This window comes from Hylaeus volcanicus, chromosome 3 (assembly GCF_026283585.1).
Source record: "Hylaeus volcanicus isolate JK05 chromosome 3, UHH_iyHylVolc1.0_haploid, whole genome shotgun sequence".
NCBI lineage: Eukaryota > Metazoa > Arthropoda > Insecta > Hymenoptera > Colletidae > Hylaeus > Hylaeus volcanicus.
Window position 1 is genome coordinate 29816048 of NC_071978.1, and position 24699 is coordinate 29840746.

General features: G+C 46.5%; 2 protein-coding genes across 10 annotated transcripts in view; one reads left to right on the top strand and one right to left on the bottom strand.

Moving 5' to 3' along the window:
• The window catches only part of LOC128874216 (CREB-regulated transcription coactivator 1-like), a 40459-nt gene extending 18999 nt beyond the window's left edge, over nucleotides 1–21460 (top strand). For 5 of the 9 annotated variants that reach the window (XM_054118710.1, XM_054118717.1, XM_054118715.1 and 2 more), the window contains 11 exons: nucleotides 4024–4291; nucleotides 6179–6284; nucleotides 6374–6524; nucleotides 7714–7812; nucleotides 10308–10466; nucleotides 10842–10976; nucleotides 11319–11480; nucleotides 13294–13356; nucleotides 14266–14337; nucleotides 14507–14669; nucleotides 15180–21460. In XM_054118710.1, coding sequence (XP_053974685.1) covers nucleotides 4024–4291; nucleotides 6179–6284; nucleotides 6374–6524; nucleotides 7714–7812; nucleotides 10308–10466; nucleotides 10842–10976; nucleotides 11319–11480; nucleotides 13294–13356; nucleotides 14266–14337; nucleotides 14507–14669; nucleotides 15180–15397 — 1596 coding nt within the window. In that variant the 3' untranslated portion in view covers nucleotides 15398–21460. Of the gene's footprint in view, nucleotides 1–4023; nucleotides 4292–6178; nucleotides 6285–6373; nucleotides 6525–7713; nucleotides 7813–9329; nucleotides 9378–10307; nucleotides 10467–10841; nucleotides 10977–11318; nucleotides 11481–13293; nucleotides 13357–14265; nucleotides 14338–14506; nucleotides 14670–15179 lie in introns of all 9 variants that reach the window. The other 4 variants (XM_054118712.1, XM_054118711.1, XM_054118713.1 and 1 more) reach the window with 4 other exon arrangements.
• Nucleotides 19860–24697, bottom strand: LOC128874219 (uncharacterized protein DDB_G0290685-like). The gene is made up of 3 exons (XM_054118720.1): nucleotides 23772–24697; nucleotides 22341–23688; nucleotides 19860–22261 (listed from the first exon to the last, which is right to left on the bottom strand). The coding sequence occupies exons 1-3, from the start codon at nucleotides 23984–23986 to the stop codon at nucleotides 22028–22030; spliced, it is 1797 nt and encodes a 598-aa protein (XP_053974695.1). The 5' UTR covers nucleotides 23987–24697; the 3' UTR covers nucleotides 19860–22027.
• Nucleotides 24698–24699: the final 2 nt, after the last annotated feature.

Below are 24699 nucleotides of genomic sequence, written 5' to 3' on the forward strand. Positions count from 1 at the left end.
AAACGTGCTCCCTGTTTATCGCATAATTCAACAGATATTAGGTAATGGCCGTGCGAACCGTGCTCGAGCGACACATGGCGCGCAGGGACGGCCACGAATTTCTTCCCGCGTAGCCTGTACTTCCGTTTCCCGCGACGTCAGCGTGGCCAGAATTTTATTCTGGTAACAGAGGACGAATCGACATTCTTCTAACGCAATTCTATGCAATATCATCTGCCTCGCCCGCGTAAAACGCGTTAACGCACTCGGACTCTGTGTTCAGCAAAATTAATATATTAGTGATTGAAAGAAAAAGAAACATCCACTCGGTAACAGTAACTACGATAGTCTTTATTTTATATTAAATTCACCCGAGGGATGGTGCACTTGTAGCTAGGATTAGCTAAGCGCGAACAGGGCGCACCGGAATTCTCCAATTCCCAATGGCGAGTCGGACGCCTAACAACCGAAGAATCGTACTAATTGCAACGATCGAATGAGACGACTTGACCCGCGGTTCATTCCAGTTCATACCGGTCGACAGCTTATTAATTTCCTCCGTGGACGACCGTTAACTCGATTCTTTCATTAGGAACGGGATCGAGCGAGCGCGCGAAAATCGCTGCAACCGTTGCGCGTTTCGCGGCGCTCAAAGCTTCGCGCAAAGGTGTGCCCTAAATCGTACCTCTTCGATATCTTTATCAGCGGAACTAAAGCAATCCCGACGTCACGTTTCTCGCAGCAAACTATTAAAATTCGAGGGACCTGAGTTGTCCGTCTTGGAAGATAACGCCGCGTGGGTCGAAAGCACGTGACAACCTGCTCCGAGCACGTGTCGCTCGAGAATCATTGCCTTGCCGTCGTCTTGTTCGTGTGTATGTACACAGGCGTGCCGCGTACACGACAGCCGCAGGAACGTGAAAGAGGAGACACTCAAAGCAGGCGTACGCACCACTGCCAATGCTCTGTGTACCGACTAAAAATATATCGTTATGCCATACAATTCTTGCGATGCTAAAATTGGAAAGGTACAGACAGGCAAGCCTCACCGTCCAGACGTCGGCAAGTCGAGTCACGTGAACGCTCGACAACGATCTTTGAATTCCGTGAATTATTCCTCTCTCTTCGTCGACGATGGAAAGAACGCGCGAACATTTAATGCCTCTGGAATCAATGTTGCAACGTCTGTTAATGCAAATGTCTCGTTGCTTTCTTAAATATTGTCGCGTCGTGAAACTAGCCAGGAAACCTGATGGTGAATTCGAATCGAGAGCGTGTATTGACCCTACGAGTTCCGCTCACGTCCAATGGCGTACTTATATTTGTCATTTACTCTTATTTTCAGTAAGCCACTCTAGTACGTTTGACTATATTTTTCTAAATTATAAGAGTGTCTTAAAGAACGATAAAATTCGTTGCTTCGATTCGAGATGTATTTCTTCAGCTCGAGCAACCGTCGACTCTAGCGGAGGTTAGCTGTAAAAACAAACCCAGCTGGTCGACACTCATCTCATTATAGTTCATTCATCGTCGTCTTCGAGCGGTTCGTTTGAGGTCGATTCATTCCGAGAAAAAAATGTTCGATCGAATCTTGATTATCGATAACGTCGCGTGATCGGCAGAAAAGAGGTAATTTTGCAGGAGCAACCTCGTAACGTCGAATGCTGCGTTAGTTTTGTAAATAAATGTTTTTTGTAAATATTTCTTCTTCTTGGTACTCCAAAAAAAATTCCAGTATACGGGACATTCCGACGACGCGTGCCGCGCGGTGTTTACAAATAGATTCGCCACTAAGTGGCAAGGAGAACGCGATTTTCCTTGAACCTTGCGCCGCGAGATTGCTCGTCCACATGGCGTGTTATAATTAATGTTGCTGCGCGCATTACCATCAGCCGTAACGAGAACATGGACATCGAGGACGTCTCGATCGCTTCCGTTGGATCTCCTTTGAACGCCAGTGTTTTCCATCGATGACGGATCGCGACCCGCGGTGATGCCGCGGATATTGACTACACTCGGATTAATAGTCATACTTTACAGTCCGGATACAGTACGTTTCGTTTCGACCAGTTTCGAGAAAAGATTCTCTAATCGTGCTTCGCGTATCAACGAACGTTACGCAAACCACCTGTGTACATCTTTTTTTTTTAACGACAACGCGTTGTGCGTTGGTTTGTTGCGACCGCGGCCGATGACTCGTGGTTATTCAATCGTACCAATTCCAAGTAACAGCGACGGTGCGTTTCCGGAATACCTGCTCGGCGACGCGATCTAAATTCTAAATTAAGGTCAGGCGAATCCCTCGGCTCGGGGCCAAAGTTGAATCCGCGGATCAGGGAATAAACCGAGGAACAGCTGCTATTAGAAGCGACACTCGCGGCGATTCCGCGTACACGTTCACGGTCGCTTCGTTTTTATCTCGTTGCATTATAAACCGCTTCATCTTCCTCCTCTACCGTCTCTCTTTTTCTCTCTGTCTCCTTTCGATCGAGTCTCGTCGAAGACGCCTCTACGACGACGCGCGTCGTTGCTCCTGTCATTCCCGGGCGAAATATCGAAGGATACTTTAATTATAGTACCGGCATCGATTGTGTCGTCCACAGACGTCTCGTGTCTGAATTGCACACAAGGTAAATGTACCCAATTATTGGTGCAATTTTTTTTTAGCAATAGTTACAAACTATCTACGAGAATATCTATTAAGTTTTTGCGAAAACGAAAAAACAGTTCGTCTTATATGGAAATTCTTGGAGAATTATCAATTCCTGAATAATTCATGACGACATAGTTGAGTAAAAATAGAAAACGCGATACTTTTACTACAGAGTTAACAGTTCGATGAAATAAATTAAAAATATCGATGTCTGGGTTAGCGTCGACATTCGCGCTTTCGGTGACCGAAAATTAGCACTCATTGGGTTTACGCGAATCTCACGTTCCAATCGAAACGTCGAGCGCGCAAGTATTATCTAATACACGCGACAACGATAATGAAAAGGATCATTACTCGCACGTAATGTGACATTAATCGCGATTACGCCATACGACCTCTGCAAAGAAGCACGAAATTATTTCCCAGCGGATTGCATCGTTCGCTCTCAGGTGACGTCGATTTAATCGCCGCACTCTTACGAAATTGGAGAATTTTTTAATCAGTTTCATATCGTTCGCGTTGCCTTCGATTGCAACCGCTACACGGTGCAGCGTGTGCGCTGCATTTTTTAAACGAACGTTGTCTGGAATTGGAACGTTTCGTCAGTGCATCTAGAATAGAGCTGGTCTGTCAACCGAAACGAAGGAGTAACTTAACCGAAATTAAATCAAGAGTTGTCACGTAGCACGCCCACGGATCGGTATTTTATCCTTACGTTCCAGAGAGGATATAATTCTGTCTCTGAGAAACACCGAGAACGGCGTTCTACTCGGCGACACTGGTCCTTGGACTTTGATCCCGAAAGAGAGATGCGTTCGTTCTTTGCGAAGAGTATCGTTTCCGCGGACCTGGCATATTCGTGTCGGTTTTATCCTTGGCACGGTTGAAGGATTCTCGTCTATGTCCCCGCACGTTCGACTCTCAACTTCCTTTATGTAGCTCTAGTTCGCGCTTGCGACAGCAGGTCGATGCTGGCCCGCTCGTAAAACGGATGATATGTTTCATGAGGCAAGATTTATGAAACGAGGAGATTCTACGACGATAGTCACCGGGTAGGGCACCGCGAAGATAGAAGTGAATTATTCCATTTCGACCCAACCTTCTACCGGCGAAGGGAATTCTATTTCGACGGTCCTAGTACTTGGAACTTAGCGATTTCGCTATTTTTCTAGCTACAACTCGGAGAAATATTCGTGGCTGTTATCGTGTTTATGGGAATAGAATCGACTGGTTCAATTTTAGAAACAGGTCAGCGCGGAAATAGCCACGGGAACTCTTCCTTGAAATAAATATGAACGAGTAGCTATGAAAAATGCATGGCATGAGAGTAGCGTTGAAACGTGGAAAAATAAGTGTACGGAGTTAATTGGTTTTGCGGTTTGGGATTGCAGACGGCGCTGAGCAACCTGGAGGAAATGCAGCACAATTCTATGGTGTACCGCAGCAACGATAGAAGCAGAAACATGGGGGTTGGACCGATGCGGTCTCGTCCGATGGACAAAAGGCACGACACCTCGCCGTACAGTGGCGTCCCGTATCTATCACCACCTCCGCCGGACACCTGGAGGAGAACCAATTCGGACTCGGCTCTACACCAGAGCGCCAACGAAGCCTGCCAGTCGACCAACGCCATCCCCCATCGACGAGGTAGCGATACACGTAATGTTTCCTGTTTTTTCTCTTTTTATCTTACACTCCCTCTCTCGATACGAAACCGTTTATCGCGGTTCGTTTCGAGGAGAGTATAAAAGTTTGCTCATTTTTTCTTTTCCGCTAAATTAACGAGGAAGTAACGCGCGAAGCGCCGATTTACCAATCGCAGTTCGGACTAGAATTAGTCAACGTCGCATACGCAATCAGCGCTATAATAATTTCGCTCGCGATAAGAAGTCGCACGTGTGTAACAACGTTTCGGCGAAAACTGCCAGCACAGTGAATTTTTATAAAACGCCGGCATTCGACGGTGCACGACGCGAGTTTCTGTAAAAATGCACGCGACAATCAGACGGTCGCTTGTTAACTCGACGATACCGAATCGCGTCGCAAAATGTTTTTATCCGAACGCGAGGACACGTATCGTTTAGACGCGAATAGTCGCTCCATTGAATATTCGATTCGATATCCAGCAGCAATTCAGTCGAATTCCCTTGCCTACGAACGTTCTCGCGCGTTTTCATCTCTCCCGTCCCTCTCTTCGGAGCTGCACGTAAATAGTCTTTACAAATTGACACGAATCCGAAGCGACGAAGTCGAGAAGCGGATCGAGCATTCGAGGTTCATCTTTTTTCTCGAGATTGCCCGGTCGTTTTTCCACCTTTCATCTGGAAACGGAACCCGACGATGGTCTGAATAATATTGGTCGTTTCGCGACGAGCGCGACTAATCTAGGACGTAATCATACGACCAGTAACGGACCATTTTCGTTTGGAAGGATAACAATTAAGAAATTCATTTATGCATTTATTTTACCGCGCGTCTCGTGTAAAAAACGTTAGCGTAAATGATCCCGCCGCCATCGCACGGGGGAGGGGGCGTGCATTATTTCGATTAATTGGTCGACGCGTCGTCGCTTTCTGCGCTTGAACTTTTGCTCGTGCCGGTTTCACGGAGATCGTTCGTCGTCAGGAATTCCCTCATTATCATATTACCTCGTTACCTCGTTGCACGCCGACGCTCGCCGCCGAGTGGTTGGCCGTTGGGTTTCGGCGATGATCGAGCCTTTGGATATTAGCAAGCTATCGTTTCGTTAAAGGTCGTCTCGTTACAATGCACGCGTGTAAATTGCATCGATTCGACAGCTGAACGACGCTTTTGACGAATCGTTCTCTTATCTCGATTTAATGAAATGTCGCGTAACTGCTCGTCGCGCAACAATTTGAGTTTTTTTTTTTTTCTCTCCGTGAAACCGCGGTAATCGTACACACGCCTCGAGTTCGTATCCGTCGCGTCCGCGTCATCGAATTCTACCGTAGAAAGCCGAGCAGGATTTCCGAAGCTGTCGAAAGTTTCCTGCGGAAGCGTCCTAATTGGTCGAATCGCAAGACAGGTCATTGGCCGCGGGGTGGGTTTTCCGATTCCGGTCGCTCGGTATACGCGCCTTCGATGATTCCCTCTTAATCTGGCACCGACCGGCGACACGAGGGGATCAGAAATGAAACGTTATACCCGTAGTAACGTTAGCAAGTAGCATTACATGGTGTTACGTTGCTGCCGTGAAATCGGACGCGCTGCCTTGGAAATATGTACGACGACCGTCGGTATCGAGGTAAATTGTGTTTGAGAGCGTGGGTGACGGAGGACGGGACGAAATTGAAACCCGTGAAATCGCGATTCCCTCGAATCGTCGCTGTAGGGAACATTGGGGGTGAAAGTAACGAACGTCGGTGTTTGTTCGTGTTCGATTTAATCATTTTTCGAAGCGGGATGCTTTTGGGCCAACTATCGGAATTAATATTTTATTTTTTGCACAATTTAGACGTCCCTTAGCCTTTTTACGACAATATTTATATTTCCGCGTTTCTTCTGATCGCTGTATCGATTGCACAGATCAACACACGATGAGCGGATCTGGAAGCGAGAACAGAGACCTGCACCACGGATTCATCGAACGGCCAAGATCGTCTTGCGAGATGCCTAGAGTGCCTGGGATAAAGTGAGTCTCGCACGCCAATTTCTTAGCGCCGCATCGCGTAGTATTTTCCGAACGATTTTTACCGATCTCTGAACGTGTTTATCTTGCAGCATATATCCGAGCTCTCAGCCACCGGGACAACAAATCCCAATAGGCAACAATACAGGATCGTTGCCCGATCTGAGCAACGTCCACTTCCCATCTCCTCTTCATACACCTTTGGACCAGGAGGATCATTCGAGCAGTACACCGTTCAGCAATGTAAGTCCCGGCAATCATATCACACTCTCGAGTTTTTCTCCTCTCGTCTCAATCTTCTATATGCGTTCTTACAAGGCTGCACGTTTCCCATCGACTATACACCCTTCCGTTTCGTACGGTCGCGTTTCTTTCTTTTCATCGTGTCGTCGCGTCCCCGCGAGAAAATTCCTGTCCTTGAAACTCGTCGGATAATTCTTCTTAACGCTCGACTGGCCTAACGAGCCACGTCTGGCACGGCCGTTAATCCGTCTGCCATTGCGTCCGTCCTATGAACTTTTCAAGTAAAGCAAATTACAATGTCGAAGTCACGGGTCATTGTTCTTAGCAACGAGAACCGATGTTCCCCGGTATTATTACCAGTCGTCCGGATTTCTATTCCGTAGGACAGGATTTTTGTCCGAGCGATAGAATACAATTAAACCAAAATAACGATAGATCCAAGTTAACCTGTACAATGTTCGCTAGTTCTTTTCCGGTAGGAACAAGAAAAAGGTGGAAGGTCTCGGTATAGTTGCGTTCAAGATCGAGTTTCTTTAACACGTTGACCGCCAAACTGATTCACATGACAATGTCTGCAGGTCTATAATTTTATCTCGAAACGATTAGAGACTATAGAATCTAACATTTGTCGTATTACTTGTTTTTCTATTCTCATACAAATTTACGAATTCTATCCAAATTTGCTCTCATTAACGCTTAGCTTCAAAACGAATCGTTGAAGTGCCTTAGTGAAAAGCTCTGTCACCCATGTATGAGTGACGTGGCGATCAACGCGTTAAAACGGTGTTTAACGATAGCCGGACGCGAAACTTTCCTCGACACGCGTGAAAAAATGCACTCTCAGCGATACGTGCGTCGCCGATAGCGAAAGTAATCGAGGACGGCTTTTCTTAGCCCGGCTCTTCGTAATGTATAAAGTACCTATCGAAAAATATGTAACGCGTAATCGAGAAATTTGTCTTCGTACGAGAAAATTCTGTCCATAGCGATAGACGCGCGTTCTGTTTGCGTGAACTCTGACCTTTCACTTTTTTTCTCGATCCTTCCTCTCTTATTCTCCCACCTCTGTCCGTACGACGAGATATCAGGTAGCGTTATGTTACGTATACGTAGTACAAAAGCTTAGGTAGGTACTCTACTTCGATACGAAGATCTCTTTTGAAATGGTCGTACTGCTGGTATATTCCAGAGTCCTCAAACGAGCAGTCCCACAAACCTGTCGCCGACCAGCTTGGCTCAAGCTGGTAGGCTATCCTTTTCACAGGATCACAATCCGACCAGCGCCCAAGTAAATATCCTTGCGATCCCGGTACTAGTGTTAGGTTTGGGTAGACAAATACCGTCGACTTTCCAGCAGACTGCCGTTTAGTCGACGCGGTAGAAGAACGTATGGCGAAACTCGCCCTCGACCGCCGTGAAATCGTAAACGATGCTGAAATCGACTAGACGGTTTAGTCGACGGAAAGTCGGCAGCATACGTCTAGCCTTAATGCATCGGTAGAGAATGTTGCTGCACCAGCGAAGTGGCCGAAGCGACTCGTCTTTTTTCAAATTCTTATCCGTCTAGTAAAAATGACTATCAACTTACGCAGAGTTTTATTTACGTAAACTCTGAACAAACGGCGCGCGCTCGGCTACTTCGCGCCAGATTAGAGACGCATAATATGGAATCGAGGGATCTTTGCTGCGACATCGAAACTTTTCCTCGACTCGTCGATTCGCACCGACATTGCTAAAGTTTTTAACGCGGTGGAATCGCGACGAAAGGAAAAAGATGCCTCGCCTCCATAAGACTAATTCGTTTGTAAGAAACGGTGAACGACTGCTGCGCGTACATAGCATTGCATGAGAAGAGATATTCTGTGCTTTTCTGTGCTTCGTAATCACTAGTTTGTTTTGAGTACGTACAATTTCACGGCGCTTCCGAAACTCCGACACTTTGGATAAGAAAAGGTGCGGTTTGAGCAACGCTGCGATAGACGATCCGCGTCGCTGGTGAATTAATAACGAACGAAAAAGATAAACGCGAGTCGTAGATTACTCTATAGAGAAAGCCTCTTCTAAGACCAGGGCAGTCATTTCGTTTCTTCGTGACCGCTGATCCGACTTAAATACGAACGATTATGAAGGGTACTTAGAAATGTTTTACTGTGAACGTAATTATCGCGGCACGCCCATCGGCTCGCGCACTGTTTCGATACAGCGTCATTATTATTCTTCGATGAAGCAATCTCGGGCATGGTTTGTTAATCGCTATCTAGATTAGTGGTAACGTAGCTGAATATCGATTTTATCCAACATCGTGGCCGTAAAACGTTAATGCGCTGTAACAAACAAGCGCAACTATGCAAAGAAATTCTTTCACGGAAATTCCTCGGAGCCGGCTAGTTAAGCTAAAAATATGCACCTTCGTTTCCGATTACGAAAAATGTTCGCCGATAGCCGTTTCCTGCGCAACACGGGTATTCCGTTGAACGCATTTGATGCATGCTCGTCGTTTCGTCTAGAAAATTTAACGTCGCGAGATCGAACGACTCCGCCGGGTCACTAGCGGGGGTAAATTATTTCTTTCGTTATTCATAACTTCGACCGGATAGAGTGGAAGAGATGGCGGCGGGTGATTATTTTTGTAACACGAAGAGCCTCGATCTCGTTTCTTTTCCATTCTTGTCGAAAAGGTTGCGTATTCGTTGATCCCCTCGAACACATCACCCTCCGGTACGCTTAGCGATCACTCTTTTCATTTCTTTTTTATTTTTATTTTGCCTTTGTTGTAGTGTTTGTTTTGTGTTTGTTATTTTACAGAACCATTTATCAGTGCCTGTTAACTCTAGGTTTCTTCACACGTGTAAGGTCAGTAGTGATACGTATTATTTTTTTTTCTTTTCTTTTTGGTTTCTAACTCGCGCTAGATCTAGACATTACTACCGACACGACCCCCTCGATTACTAGCTTCCAAATATTTTTTTGTCCCCCTTCCTCCATATCGTTTCGCTTATTACATAGCAACGAGCTTGTGGACACACGTTTAGCGTATACGTTTAGCGATAGTCTAGCGTACACAACATCACGGTTTACCACGTCTCGATTGCTGAAAATAACTAGTCTCCCGAATGATCCGTTAGCCCGTCGAAAGAGGAGGTACGCCGATTGAAACTTGGCGCAGCGTAAATGGAAAATTTTTGTCATCCAGTTTCCGAACTCGTTTTCTTGGTACGGCTGTTCCTCGGCCAGCCCGCGATAGGTACGGCTATATCACCGGTGCTAGGAACTACAGCATCGCCGGGAGAACTTTGCCCGCTAAATGAATCCGATATCGTTGAATCTTGTGGAATCTTTGCGTTCGCGAGAGTTCCAAGAGAAGGAAGTTTCATCCGACAAGCCGGCAGCTTGGTTAATTTTTCGCTCGAGAAAAGAACTCGGTCTTTTCATCGCGTTTACGAGACTCGCCAAGAATCGTTCGACAAGGGGACGAAAAACTTGATTTTTATCCATTTACGGTGAATCGATAAAAAAATAAGGCAACGGAGTAGCCTAATGTTGGTTCCGTTCGAGCACGAACGAGAGTCAACTCCGCCTCCGACAGTCTCGCTTCCGGTTTTCAGCGATCGACCATGGCACACGCATCGCGATCGTGGTAAACCGCATCCGTGACTTTGAATGTTCGGTATCGACGTAGAGATCGATTGTGCGACCTCGTTGCGGCTAGCAAAGCATTCGGGCTGGCTACGCGTAGAAATAAAAGCCGCCGGGCGATCGTTAATAGCGATGGCTGTGAAACAGGGTGTGGCGCTGGAAAACAGCACAAGTACTTCGCAACAGGATCTTCAGAGCTATTCGCAACAACCGGGGCCGCCGCCGCCGACGGCGACGTCCCACAGTCCAGTTGGCCACTACATTTATCAACAACCGCCGCACAGTCCTGTGCCACCGCAAAGTCCAGTTAGTATATACCGCACTCTTGTGTTTCTTTTCTCTTATGGAAACATTTACACGCGAGAAATCGAGACCGGACCGAGAAATAGCTAGAAGAGTTACGATGGAATTTTCAAATTGTAAGTTTTCGATCATCGAAAGTCAAAGCTACGGGAGATTCGTTCGTTTGTTGAAGTTTGCGTATCCGTTCGAAGAAGTTCTCGCGTGTCAGAATAAGTGATTTAGATCGTCAGGGGTTAATCGCTTCTCAGTTGTGCGCACGGAAGAAGGTAACAGCACGGGGCATCGCGTGATCACTAAAGAATCGTCTCGCCGAACTTCTTTTTGCTCCGCGAGAACTTTCTTCGACATCGTTTCATTCATTTCCGTGTTTCCTCGCAGAAATCGTCGCAGTCGCATCAATCGCAGCAACAGCAGCAACAGCAGCAACAGCAGCTCAACTCCTTAGGGTCGTACAGATCCTCGCAGCAGGTGAACAGGCCGTCACCACAGTCGTCGCCTAGTCTAACGGTTCAGGTAAACGAAACTAGTCTCTAGTTGCATTTAAATGTATCTCGAAGGACCGTTCGCAATTACGATACCGCTTGGTGTAAATACTTTTCTCGCGTCTTCGCGATACGAAGACCGATGTTTCTCGGATCTTCTCTCGATTTTCTATAGAACCAGTCGTTACGTACAATCTTGCAAACCTTTAAGCCAAAGGTCTGCTCGAAGAGAGCGCTGGTATTTAGAAACAGCATTTCTACGCGTAGATCGATGTCATCGTCTCGATAAGAAGAAAGTTGATTTTCCAGCTTTACGAAAAAAAACTGGCCGAGTCGCGGTCGTTAAAGGGAGGATGCTTTTTGCCGGTTGCAGGGAAGTCCCTTGAGCTACAGCAACAACCCGTCGGCGCCTCCTAGTCCAACAGGGCATCCGGGTCCACCGAATCTGACGTCGGACGGCCTCGATCAGAACAATTACTTCCTGAACCAGGCGCAGGCGGCGGCTCTTCAGCAGGATTTCGAGCAGTTCACGATGGTCAGTGAAATGTCCCGTTTCTGGTATAAATCTAGTTCTAAACACGCTGAAAGACACGCTTGCGCTCGCGCGCGGTACTTTGGCGATGATCCAACGATGCGTTCGATTGACGCCGACGCTTCGCTTTGCATACCGAACGAAAGGAATCCACGAACAAGATTGGGCAGAATCGTTCAGTTCGTCGGGCTTCAAACGTCGCATCGAATCCCTTGATCCGAATATCTTTGATCGAGAGTGCGGTTTTCGCACGCACCTCTCCCGTGTCGACGCTGCGATGCATTTCATTGCGCGATCGACAGCTCTGCTCGCGATTCAAACGCAGAAATTAGATCGACGGGCTAGCTCTCGACAATTTTTTTTTTTTTTTTTTTTTAATAATTTGAGCAGTTTTTACAAAATCGTATCGCGAATCGAAATTGTTACTTTCGACTTCGGACTATCGCACCATGAAAATTTGCGACCCACCTACGTTCAATTTACCGATTAATTTACGAATCCTGCGAGCGAACGACTAGTCGTCCCGAGTCGATGAACCAAGAGGAACCTGCGCGTGGATGCGTGGTTTCCGTTCGCCCACTTCGCCGCGTAATTGCATTTCGCGTGTATCGTTGGTACTCGTGGTGCACGCGCTAGTCCCTAGAAATTCGCGTCCTCTCGACCATCGACAAAGCAGGAATGTCAACGATGTCGAGTCCTCTCTCGATCGAAAGCGTCCGACTGCGAGTTTTGGGATTCGAGTAAACGAGGATTTTAACCGGATCTCAATTATGTATCTAACTTCTGCGTATGGAAAGCAGCTGGCACGATTCGAAGAGCAATGTTTCGTCTAAAAATAATTGAAAAGTAGGGAAACTGCGGTAGATAAACCTTGCCCAGCCGCTACGAACGATTTTCCCATATCGTTCGATCACACTTTTACACGCTGTTCGTGCTTGATGTTTTATTTCTTTCTGTTCCGCCGTCAAACGACCACGATGCGGTTTCCTTCACGGCTCATGGATTTCGTACATTTTTTCTTCCACCTTCGTTTACGGCGACCGGGATCGCCGCGATATGAATTATTCCATGCGTACGAGTTAGCATGAATTATTCCGTCTCTATCTCTCGGTCTTGGCGCGTTTCTCGTTTTGGCCGGCAGACATTCCGTCGTTCAAAAAAGGTCGAAAATTATGCGACTCGTCGAACCATGAGCTGTAGGTGGTATCGCGGTCGCGTGCATCGCCGAGTATCCTTAGCCATTATCGACGCGACGTGTCGACGAGCGATTAACCTCTTCGCTCCTGAATATTTTTCTCTCTCTTTTTTTTTTTCTAATGTTACACGCAAAATGTTTGAAAAAGGATCCGTGTACATTACAATGTACAGCAGGTCCGAAGAAGTTGACGTGATCCTCGTTTGAAAACGTTCGACCGCGAGATGGTCGCCGGTAAAGATTCTTCGGCGTTGCAAAGCCCCGTGAAAGAACGTTTTCGAGTCTGAATTGACTTTTATCGCTGTACACTGCATGCGCTCGCAAGTTTCTTTTTGTAGCGGATAATGTCTTTTGTTACGCTCGTTGTTGTTGAAATACATATGTTTCCATCGCGCTCCGTCGCTGATCGATCGAAGCAGCCGCAACAGTTTCGTTGTGTTTTTCGATGCGTGCTTCCTTTAAAAAATATCAGCCGAGAAAAGGGCGCGCGCGCACACACACACGCTCGACTAGAACGTTCTTGTAAGTTCCGCGCTGCCACATCGAGACCCACCGATGTCTCGTTCTGCGTTACACTGAAATGTTAAGCCTTGATGTTTATCTGTTGCCCGCATCCGTCAGGATTGGCCGAAATTCGCGCAGCAGCTCATGGAACTTGGTTGCACCTGGACCACGCAGATAGAGGTGAAACAACGCCCTTAGCAAACTATATCAAACTCATTACTTTATTCTCACCCTCCCCCTCGACACTTACGAGCTTCCGTCGCCTATTTAACCGATATTTTCTGCGGCGCGACATCGAAGCGTTTCGTTTTGGTGTTTGGTTACTCCGTTGTCGAACGTTACGGTTACCAGGTTCGAGTTACCGCTAATAATTAGTGAACACGATCGAAACAAATCTCGCTAAATATGGTAGACGAAAGCACCGCGTTACCGATACTTAATTTTCTTGATTCGCGCGAGGGTCGGTCGCGGTTTACAGGACTTGAACGATTACTGTTAATCGATGTAACCAGTGATAGTAAGAGATGTTGCGAATTTCACCGCGAAAACGACTGGGGTTGTTAGTCGATAAAAAGTACAAGGCAATGGACCTAAACAGCTTTTCGCCTGCAAGGACGGCTACTTGACGCGGGACGTACTTTATGTTCGTACGAATTCGGACCGATAAAGTCGTTACGACGAAAATGGCCCGAGGAAGAGGAAAACGGTAACACCCAATAAAAAAAAAAGTCTCGAACGTATCCTCGAGGGAAGACCGGTGAATATCATAAAAGCGTTTACGGTTCGAACCGATCCACCCTTTGGTTCTCCTTCTTCGTCGCTTTCCTTCCGTCGACGCGTTTCCTTCTTTCCCCATGCTGCATCCATCGACCCGACGTCTTCGATTACGACCTCGCGCGGCATCGGTCTCTCGCGAGGTGTAATCTACGGCGATGGTATTAACGGGAGATCGAGAATCGAATCGTTGTTCCTGCTTTCTTACGTTCATTCCGATTCCTCTTGTTTAACGGAAGAGCGCGCGCATAGACGTCGCTCCGCGATCGAAACAACGACTCGCTCCTTTTCATTTCCTTTCTTTTCTCGCTTCAGATGGACACGCCTGTGCCGACCAACACGATCGGATCGTACATCGGCGAAAACCACACCACGACTTACACGCAGGTGAGCTGATCGCGATTAGTATAGTAATTAGCTTCCTTTCCACAGAGAAATTTATATAGTTTAGAGTCGAAAGTTCCTCGTCGTAGAATCGTTTCTTTGAGATCGAAATATGTCGGAATCGTAATAATTTATCGAACGCGAAGGTTCATTCGCCCGAATCTCCTTGCAGAACGACGTGATAAATGTCGGAGGTGAATTGGGCAGCGGAGATGCAGGTTATTTCAGCACGAGCCCACAAATGGCGTATCAACCAACGACGACGTCGACCGCCACCACTACCACCCAACAACTCACGCCACAGACACCGAACACCCCGACGATCATCCTCACTGGTGGGTTTCTATAAAATTCATAGTTCCGTTCCAACAGGTGTTGGTTTAATGCCATGGCAACCCGTGGAAAAATAACGAATACAGAGAAATCCTCGGAACGGGTATGATCGATGATGAATATCGCGAAACTACTACATATTCACGTGTTGTTCAATTGGTTCCCCTGGAGATTCCAAGTAGAAATGAAAAGTTTGCTAGGGGATGCATCGTAAAATAGCGGTTGAGCCGTAGCACAAAATTAGTAGCATATTTCTTTAACCGATTCGTATTTTCGAGGACTCGATAAATTTAGCGACGGATGCGGATTCTTTCTTCGTTGAAGCATCGATTAAAATATCCACTCGGTACATTCTATAACTATCGATGTTGTCGAGTAATATCGAGATAAACTAGATACTTGTTGTCGAGATAAGAGTGTCGTTCTATGTGTTCGAAAGCGTCGAGAATGAAAAATTTCGCGACGGTAGAGTTAGGGTGGTGCGACGAATTTTAAATTATTTTCGTTGGTAGACTTTTCCGGGGCGGACGACCTGACGAACCCGGAATTCGTAAAAGACCTCGGGACGGCGATGATGGGCGATTTCGATCCAGATCTCTTTCCGTCGGACGACGCTCTCAGGCAGGGCCTCGGCTCCATCGACGTGGACGGTTTACAAATGCTCACCGACCCGACGATGGTCATATCCGATCCCAGCGCCGAAGCCCACTTTAGGCTAGATCGACTTTAAGGCGAGACACTTTACTCATTTGCGATTATGCGCTGACTATATTACGTAGGAATACAAATTCTTATCTGTCCTGGTGTCGCGATTTATTCTTGGGACACTTTGACAAATGGGACCGAGTCTTGTTCGTTCGGTCGCCCGACGCGTCTCCGACGAGCGATCGTTTTCCGCGATCGCGATCGATTCCCTGTTAGATATCACGAGAACCGGACCACCGATCGGATTCGAAGCAACGGTGGGACGAATTGAAAAAGCATTTGCGTCGGAAATTCGGCCGGCGACCAACGAAATCGATAAGTCCCGTTCGTGATAAACCCTTAATCGAGGATTAAGTAATACAAATCTTTATTAACCTTTTTTTTATTTTATACTACTTTGTACATTGTATCATGTATGATCTCTAAGAAGCACAAAACAAAATGTCTACTGATTTATACATGCTTTTGTCATATACGATCCTAGTAAAGTAAATCTACCGTTTAGGTGATGTTAACGTTAGAAGGAAATTACCGTGGGTTGATCGTTGTGCTCCTCGTCGAGCGAGTCGACAGGGTGTATACTTAATAGGGAAGAAATAGGAGCATGAGAAACGCGTGAAGACACGAACACGAGAGAGGAGGGAGACACCTTTCGATGTTACCTTGCCGAAAAATTAATCGAGCATTCGAGATACACTTTGCCCTTTTCTTCGTCGCGCACTTTCATTCGATTTCCGAACGCGTATATCGTCGACGTTTCTAGAGTATTTTCGGTGCGAGAGAAAAACAAGAGTAACACGGCATACACGGTACAATCGCCGATCAGTGTCGAATCGTTTGACGAGACACACCATTTCACGAATGCTTTCGTTTTCAACATTGAATTATACGCAGTGGTTGCATCGCAATATCAGGATTAACCCTTTCGCTGCGATACACGGATGCGAATGTATACAACGATACGGTATCGACTAAACAGAAGGGAATGAAACGATAGGTAAAATTGGTAATTTTTTTTCCAATCCATTTACACGTCCTTCGCAAACGAGAAGCCAAGTTGTTGAGCAGCAAAAGGGTTAACGTCAACCGTGTTCGTCGCGAGGTGAAATTCGTCGTCGAAGATCGTGTCCACGTTAACGAGTGATCGTAGCAGAGTTCGATTTCATTACCGTCGTTTAGTAGAGGAAACGAAAATGTAAAAAAAGAAATTCCCCTAAAAAAAAAAAAAGAAAAGAAAGAAAAATGCGCGGAGACCAACGTATCTTCGCGCGTGTACCCTCGGCGGTCGTCAATTGTTTTTTGAAAGTAACGCGCTGTACTTTGTATACACGTCGATTAATTAATCTCGCGCGCGCGCGCTTATGCGCCAAGTTAGAATAACTCGTTTAAAGTATAATCTATAAGGGAGAAACAAGAAGAAAATGACGCTTATATCTGTATACAGTGTACGTAGAGTAGCGGTAATCGACCTTTTTCGAACGCCATTCTGCACTCGTAATTCGTAAGCGTAGACCCGACGAAAAACAAAAAAAAAAAACAAAACAAAAACAAACGTGACACGTTTTTACGCGATGATAGGACTTAGGCCACACCGTACATTCGGAAGTGCTAACGAGTTGTTCGAGTTATCCGATTTATCGAAATTTTTTATACCGATAGAGTTTTATTCCGACCAGTACCCGGAGATTCGTTACGTTGAACAAGGAAAAGAATAAGACTTTAACGCGTAGTTATCGTTGCTGTGATGTTTTGCAACCGTTGACGGACGCACGAACGCGCGAAGTCTGCAGGGTGTTTCACGACTCCGACCAGAATCTGCGGAACGAAACGAGTTAAGTTCGTAGTTTTGAAACAACCTGTATACAACTCGTTCGTGGAGGTCTTGTTTACTGGTGCGTGTTAGATCGATTATAGAATGTTTTACCGCTCCGCGATCACGTGTGAACGCGAATCGAAGTCGGTCGAGTGATTCGTTCGGTGCAGCCAATGTTGAGGAAAACGAATTAGCAAATTAGCTGCGAAAGTTAACGGATACCTGATTTCTGATTATTCTGATTTCTGAAAAAAAAATAGTCACTGCCCAACTTTGATTTCTCCGATTCGCTCCAGCCCGAACGAACACGCTCAATCGTGCCTCAAGGTACGGTTGTCTAAAGTTTTAAATAGAGTTCCATTGAAATGAATTTTATAGGGTTACGCTTGAGACACTTGTTGACAGTTTCATAAAGTTTATGCCTTGCCTTGTTTCGAACGTGGCTCGGCCGCGGTCCGCGCTGTGTCGTCGTCGCCGGTTCTGAACAGTTCCCGCGAGTCTGAGATATCGGGCGTAGTGCCTATCGTGCCTGAGCACAACATTCGGTCGTTTCTATATTCGATATAGGACCTACGATTTTAGCGTCGGACAATGGAATCTGAAATCCCGATTGCTCGTATCACCGCGAATGTCACAGTCGCGCAGTGGGTAGCTCAATACTGCGTAGATCCTCGACGGTTATCTTTTGTCTCGTTACTTTCCACTGTTTGCCCTTCGATCTCGATCGATAGGCGGGGTCACGCGGGTACACGACAATTTTTAAAATACGTAACCGTATTCTCCTGTAAATAAGACTTTAAAACTCGCGTGTACGGACTCGATCGCAGTAAAGATTTATTGAACGGTAAGGAAATAGTCTATGCGTTGACATTGTAAAAAGTCTAATTATTGTTGCAAATTAGCGAAGAAGCCGGTGTTTACCAAGGACGCTTCTTTAACCGCAAAGAATATCTATGCTCGAGAGCAGCTTTGCAGGCACAGAGACGTCCACATTTTCCTTGGATTCGTTACTAAATGGCCAGCTCTGTATCAACGCGTGCATCGTCCCTTCGAGGGGTGACGAGGCAAAATAAAGCGAAAAGTAAGAACGACGAAAGTGCTGCTTCGACTTGCAAGTGCCTACAGAGATACTCTCCGGTGTAGTTGCTTAGCTTTGTCTGAGGTAAACGATCGGTAAAAGGAAAGCACAAGATAAGGAAGAAGCTCGAAAAGTTACCGCGTTAAATCGAACTCTCTTCCTCCCGATTCGCTCTGTCCCACCCGCAAAAGTCTCGTCGCGCGCGAGACGGTGCCAAAGCGCGTAGACGTTCGTCGCTCTAGATTGTAAGATCATTCTGGTGGTTTCGTGTAAACGTGCAATATAAAACGATAATATATCACGCGATCCGCCGATGATCGTCTAAACGTGTAAGCTACTCTAGACTCGAGCTGGTAACGTCAATTTTTGTCATTAGTGGATCACCTTCTCCCATTTCCGACACTTCTCTTTTTTGTGAATCGTAGTACTTAAACTCGCGACCAGCCGAGTAAACGTCACTTTACGGTAGAGATGGACAAAATCCGTAATAAATCCAAAATAAAATTTGTTAATCAAGCGTTTCTAATGTTGGCCTTATTCCACGTTTGTCGTTCGAGTGACATTTTGCCCATCTCTGCTTCACGAAAACATCACCATTGCGTTTCGACTGGCGATAATTGCGAGCTAGCGAACGGAACCGATGGACGGTAGAGCGAGTAACGAGGTGTGATCTGTACGTGAATATTATCGCGCGTAGAAGCGGGCGCTGATACCGCGAACGTGAAATTGGGATCGAATTTATGGAATACTGTGTCGTGTTCTCGTGAATTGCATCGAAGGATGAGAAAATCTGTGCAGCGAGATCTCTTCGATGTTAAGAAGTCGTGCGTTAGAGTGATCTTTACTTCTCGATTTTGATTGTATCGTCTCTCTAGAATCGTGCCACTCGGCGAGAAAATGAAATTGATGCGGGGGAAAAACGAAACTCGACGAGAAGTCGTCGAGTCTTCGTCAGAGTCCGTGTTTCCGGTTTCGAGGAAATTGACAAACGACCAAAGCATCACCGACAAATTAATCGTTTCGAGCGTAAATTTAAAGTAGCACTTAGCGATGTTGAGAATCATTTCCGTTTGCATCGACGGTGTTGCGCAAGATTCGAGGCATTCTCTCATCCACGTTTTTCTCTTCTCTTAATATACGTGTACGAATACATACGTACGTAAAATAAACCATAAACGCACTCTTCCTTGCTCTCCCTCTCTCTCTCATGCACGCACGTACACACGCTCTTTCCGCGCCGAGAGAAAGAGAGTGGCTTGAGGGGTCTTCTTGTTTTAGCGTCTCGAAAAATGATCATCCTCAAACTTGACGCGTGCTCTTGTCGATTATCGAGCAAAGTTTTGCCAATTTTTATAACTAGAAAATTAATCTATAGCAACGACTGAGATCGTCGATAGTGGTTGAATTACGAATTTTTACGAAATTTTTAGAAGAAAAGAATGAAAATTGACTAGGTATCGATACTTGTAAGAGTAGTTTCGTTTTTATATATCTTGACCTCCAGTTTGAAAAATATGAAACTCAGAAAAGCTCGTTTAAGGCCTGGCTCTTCGGCCGTGCATCGTTAGAAAGAGTAAATAAAACTGGATTTCTTAAAAAAAAAAAAGAAAAAAAAACCACTAAAATGAAAAGACCCCTTAAAGAGTCGACGCGTCAATTTATCATCGTACTCGATAAGAATGCAGTCTCAGCATGCGTCATTACCGCGAACATTTTTGCCGCGGCGTGCAATTAAAAAGTAAAATAGGTAGAAAAAAAAAATGGAAACGGAAAATCGAAGGTAAGGGAGAATAGCTACACGAACTGATCGTAGCATCGAACGCGCGTGAGTTTAGGAATGAAGGAGACATTGTAATATTTGTATATAGCCATGTTATCGTGGTAAAGAAATCACCTATATTATTATAAATATTGCGCATATATATACATATATATACGTGTATGTATATGTATATATATATACATAAATAGATCTAAATATTAAGTCTGTAATGCCGTTACGTTGTTGTACCATATTATTGTGAACACCATTTCTCAGACATCGATTTTTTTAAATAAAAAGAAAGTCTCTATCCACATAACGCTAAGTACCAAGCAGAGTATCCGTCGTAAATCCACCGCACCGTGTACGATTCGATTTTCACTTTGTCGCGACTTGCTCGTCTCGTCTCGTCTCGATTCCTGGCGCCTAGCATCGTCGTCGCGACGCGCGACGCTTCGTACGCTCGCCAGCCGCTTTCACCGCGACTTTCGACTACAAAAAACGGCGAAACGATTCTTTCGGAATTCATAAAGAAAAAACTAGGCACGTTGATCGTTGACCTGAATTCGAAATGTAACACGATTTTACGAAATTCGTCTCGAAGCTTATCTTTTCAATTGATCGCGAGAGGATGCTCGGCGATTCCTCGCGACGAGATCGGTGCCTGAACGTTCTACCAACGAGCCTTCTTGTCAGACTGATGTTCGTACTAATCTACCTAATCAACGACCAATTCGCGCAAGCGCTACCATCGCTAAATATCTGCGCCACGAAATCAGTCTGCGATCAGAAACGCGACGAAGGAGTACCCTCGGGATGCGCTTGACCAAAACTGTCCGCTTTTCTTGCCTCGAATACGTTGGAAATTACATTCACCGATTAGAACGGAATCTGAAACATCCGCGAGCTGTCCTTCCCTGATCTTAATCATTTTACCCATCTTTAAGGGACACTTCGCGGATGTTCGTTGCAAGAAAGGTGTATCTGTTCGCGTGCGGATCTATCCGCGAAACCGCGGGGCGTGCAAAGCGAGCCTTCGATCTCGATCGACTGTCCGCCGATAGCTGGAAACTCTGCGGATCCTAGATACACATACACACACGTACACAGCGGACGTCGACGCGACGAACGTACGATATAAACAATAAGAAAGGATAGAACGTCACCTTCGGCATTTCTCGCCTAGCACGACACCGTGGCCCTTCGGCCCGTCGATGTGTAAACAATTGTTTCATATTGTTGTAAAGTAGTACGGTGCATAAGAAGAGATGGATGATATACAATAGGGGACGGCGGGGCTTGCCTGTGTCGAGGACAAACGTCAAAGTCTCTCCCCCACCCCTCCCGATAATGTAAGCGCACAAAAAGAGGGTTAACGATCTATGTGTCTTCTGCGTGTTTAATCGTATCTTTGTTATTAAATCTTGAACGTCTACGAATGCGTTTCTGTGTATTTACCTGTGTACCCGTCTTTCTTTTCTTCCAGTGGCTCCGTTCATCCATTCCGCATGCGGACGACCTGGTGAATCTATGATTTTCGTAGAGAAAGTAGCAAGTAAACGAGAACACTCACTGCGTGGAAACAATTTTCGAAGTGCGATATTAAATTATTGTCAAACTTTTGATTTTATTGTCATCGATATTTTTTTTATCGTTTTATTGTACATCTTGTTCAACGCTCTCTGTCGTCTCGTTTACAAAACTGCAGGAAACTTTGCGTTGATTCCAGATTTCTCGAGCGAGAAACACAGGAGAAGCTCGTCAGGAGCAGAGAGTATCGAGAAAGCTGCTACAACCTCGGAACGCACTCTAAGTACGGATCATTATAACTATATATGTCTACGTATCACTTATCGATATCACGCGCTAAATAATACTATCATTTTCCCGTCCGACTTTTAAGGCTCCAACGATGTATTTCATCTCTACTAAATGTTCGCTTTACATTCGCGTCGACGTCGCTCACAAATTCCAGTAATCGCTCGTGTCCCCCGTCGCGACGCTAGGTCTTCGAGGTTTGAGGACGGAGGACCCGTTTAATCCTCTTAAATCGGGCCAGAGCTACGCCAGGCTCTCCCTGCAGACCACCGAAAGCATCCCCGTATTCGGTTGCCAGTGGACCAAGCTCCTCGTTGTTTCCTGTCAACGAAGCCACGGAACCGGACTTTCTGTCCGACAAAGAGCTCTGTTCCGCTATTGCCTTCTCGTCCTCGCTCGCTTTCGACGTCAATCCCGACTGTTAGCGAAGGAACGATATCGACATTTCAGTAAGGAAATTTCTACTCTTATTCTATATTTTCTCTTTCTTATTTTACCTTGTCGTCGCTGAGGTCCCCGTGCAACTTCAAGTCCAAAGCCACATCGGCAGGCAGGGTGTGGATAACGCGACCCTCTTCAGACCTTGATCTTCTCCTACCCTTCTTCCCCGCATCGCGATCGTTTCGCACGAAATATATCTGTCTCGGAGACGCACGTTTCTTCACAGGCGTGATTTTTTTAATCGGTGCTAGTTGCTCCGACGAAGACCGTTTCTTCGCCGTTTCTCGTATCGATCTTTTATCACCGTTCGAGGTCGTATCACTGGCGCTTCGAGCTTTGGCCCGATTGCTACCATCGTTCTGTCTCTTTTTACGCTTCACCGATCGCTTCTCACCGGTATTCCTCGTCTGAGGCTTGCCCGAATTCCGCGGAGATCTCTTTGACAGACTTTTCGCCCTCTTCTCCGGCTGTTCAGCTTCCTGCTCCCCCTCCTCGTCTTCCCGCTCGTGCATCTCGTCGAACTTTGCGTTGTTCTCCTCGATTTCCTTGATGCGCTGATTCTCAGCGATCTCTCGTTTGATCTCCTCCTTGATCGAGTCGATTTTCCGCTGGATCTGCTCCTCCACCCGTTTCTCGTAGTCCGCGTCAGCCTGCTCGTTGCTCGCAGCTTCGGAATTCGCGGAGTTTTCGAGTTTGGCAGAGTCCTCCGACACTTGGCCTTCCGCGGTATTTATCGCAGGAGCCTCGGCTTTAGTTGCCTCTGGACTCGATACGTCCGCGATCTTCGTCTCGTCGCGTTTGGAAGTTCCTCCGAGACTCTGCGTCTCGCCGACACCTTGCTTGTCGCTCGACAGGCCTTCCTCTTGCGTTTTCCTGTCCCCTGACGCCTCAGCGTTCAACGACTTGGCGTTCTCGTTACTCTCGACCTCTGTCTGATCGTTCACCGTCAGAGATTGCTTGGAACCGCCTGCCTCTCGTTCGGGATTCGCTTTGGATACCTCGTTCTCATTTTTTTCACCAGCGTTCCTTTTCGCCTGATCCCCTTCCTCGCCGGACTCCTTGTCTTTGTCGGATTTCGCGTCTTTTAAGGATGCCTCGGCGTCCTTCTCCAAGTCAGTCGAAGGCCCGCCACTGCTCCCCTCTTTCCCAGTCATCCCCACGTTCTCGGTTTTCTTCGAATTCTCGTGATCCCTTTTCACTCGCACGTCACCGCGTACTTTCCTCTTTCCAGCTTCCTCGTCCAATGATTCTCGCTCATCAAACGCCGCAGTGTCTTCCGCCGCTCCAAGAGACTCGTCGTCGACTTCTTCCTCGTAATCCTCTGACCCAGGGATGCCTCTTTTTACGACGTCCTTCGTCTCGAAGTCGTCGTACAAACTCGACCTCTCCTCTTGGTCGACGAACCTGCCTCGGAGACAAAACATTATTTATCTTTCACTCTTTATTCGGGGCTTTTATTTAGACAAACGAAATGTGCGCATCTCGACCTGTCGAAATCTTCGTTAACACGGAATTCGTCGCCTTTGTAGCTGGCTTCTTTGTTCGAGGAGCCAGCTGCCGATTCGTCCTCAACCTCGTCCGCGTATTCAGATTTGTCCTGGTCGACGGCTGCTTCGTAGTCCCCGGATTCCCTGTCGACGAGCCTTGGGAGGTCTCGAGAGGAACGACCGGTTCTCGGCGAGGTTTTGATAGCTTTGGTCATCGAACGTTTTAGCTCGGATTTCGCAGCGTCGTTCGAGATTTTCGGATTGCTCCTTTTGGTTCGAACACGCTTGTCGGTGAACTCGGGTCGGCCAGGGGTCTCGCTGTTCTCGATTTCAGGGCTGAGTTTACGCTCGCTTACGGCGACCCTCTTTTCGCACGGACTTCGGAAGATTTGCTCGATGGACGCGTCGAGTTTGTCGCGTTGCGTCTCGGCGAAGTCGCTACTGGAAGAGAAACGACAGAAGAACGCGGAGATCGAAATCAAATGGCGCAAGTTCGAGCGACATTCCCGATACACGTAACATTGTCCTAAAGTATTTCACTTTCGCAGGGTAACCGCGAGTAAAAAAGATAAAATTCTGCATTCGGATGGTGCGACGAAGTTGTTAGGAACGATAGATACCTGTAGGTATCTTTGACGAGTTCCGAAGCGCAGTGCTGTGTGAACGAGTGAATCAGCATCGACAGGACGAGAACGTACGCGCAATTGTACCGAAATCGTTCGTTCATGGCGTCACAGACGTGGCATCGTAGCGCTGATTCTTCTCCTATGAATGCACGCGCAGAGTTACTTTCATATTTTGGTGTTTTTTTCAGGGAAAATCGTATCGGGCGACGTTGGTGCCGCGTGAATGAGGCAGCGGCAGTTCGAGTTCGATCCAGAAGAGTGCTTTTGTTCCGATCGACGATTATTTTCGGTTAGTATATCGA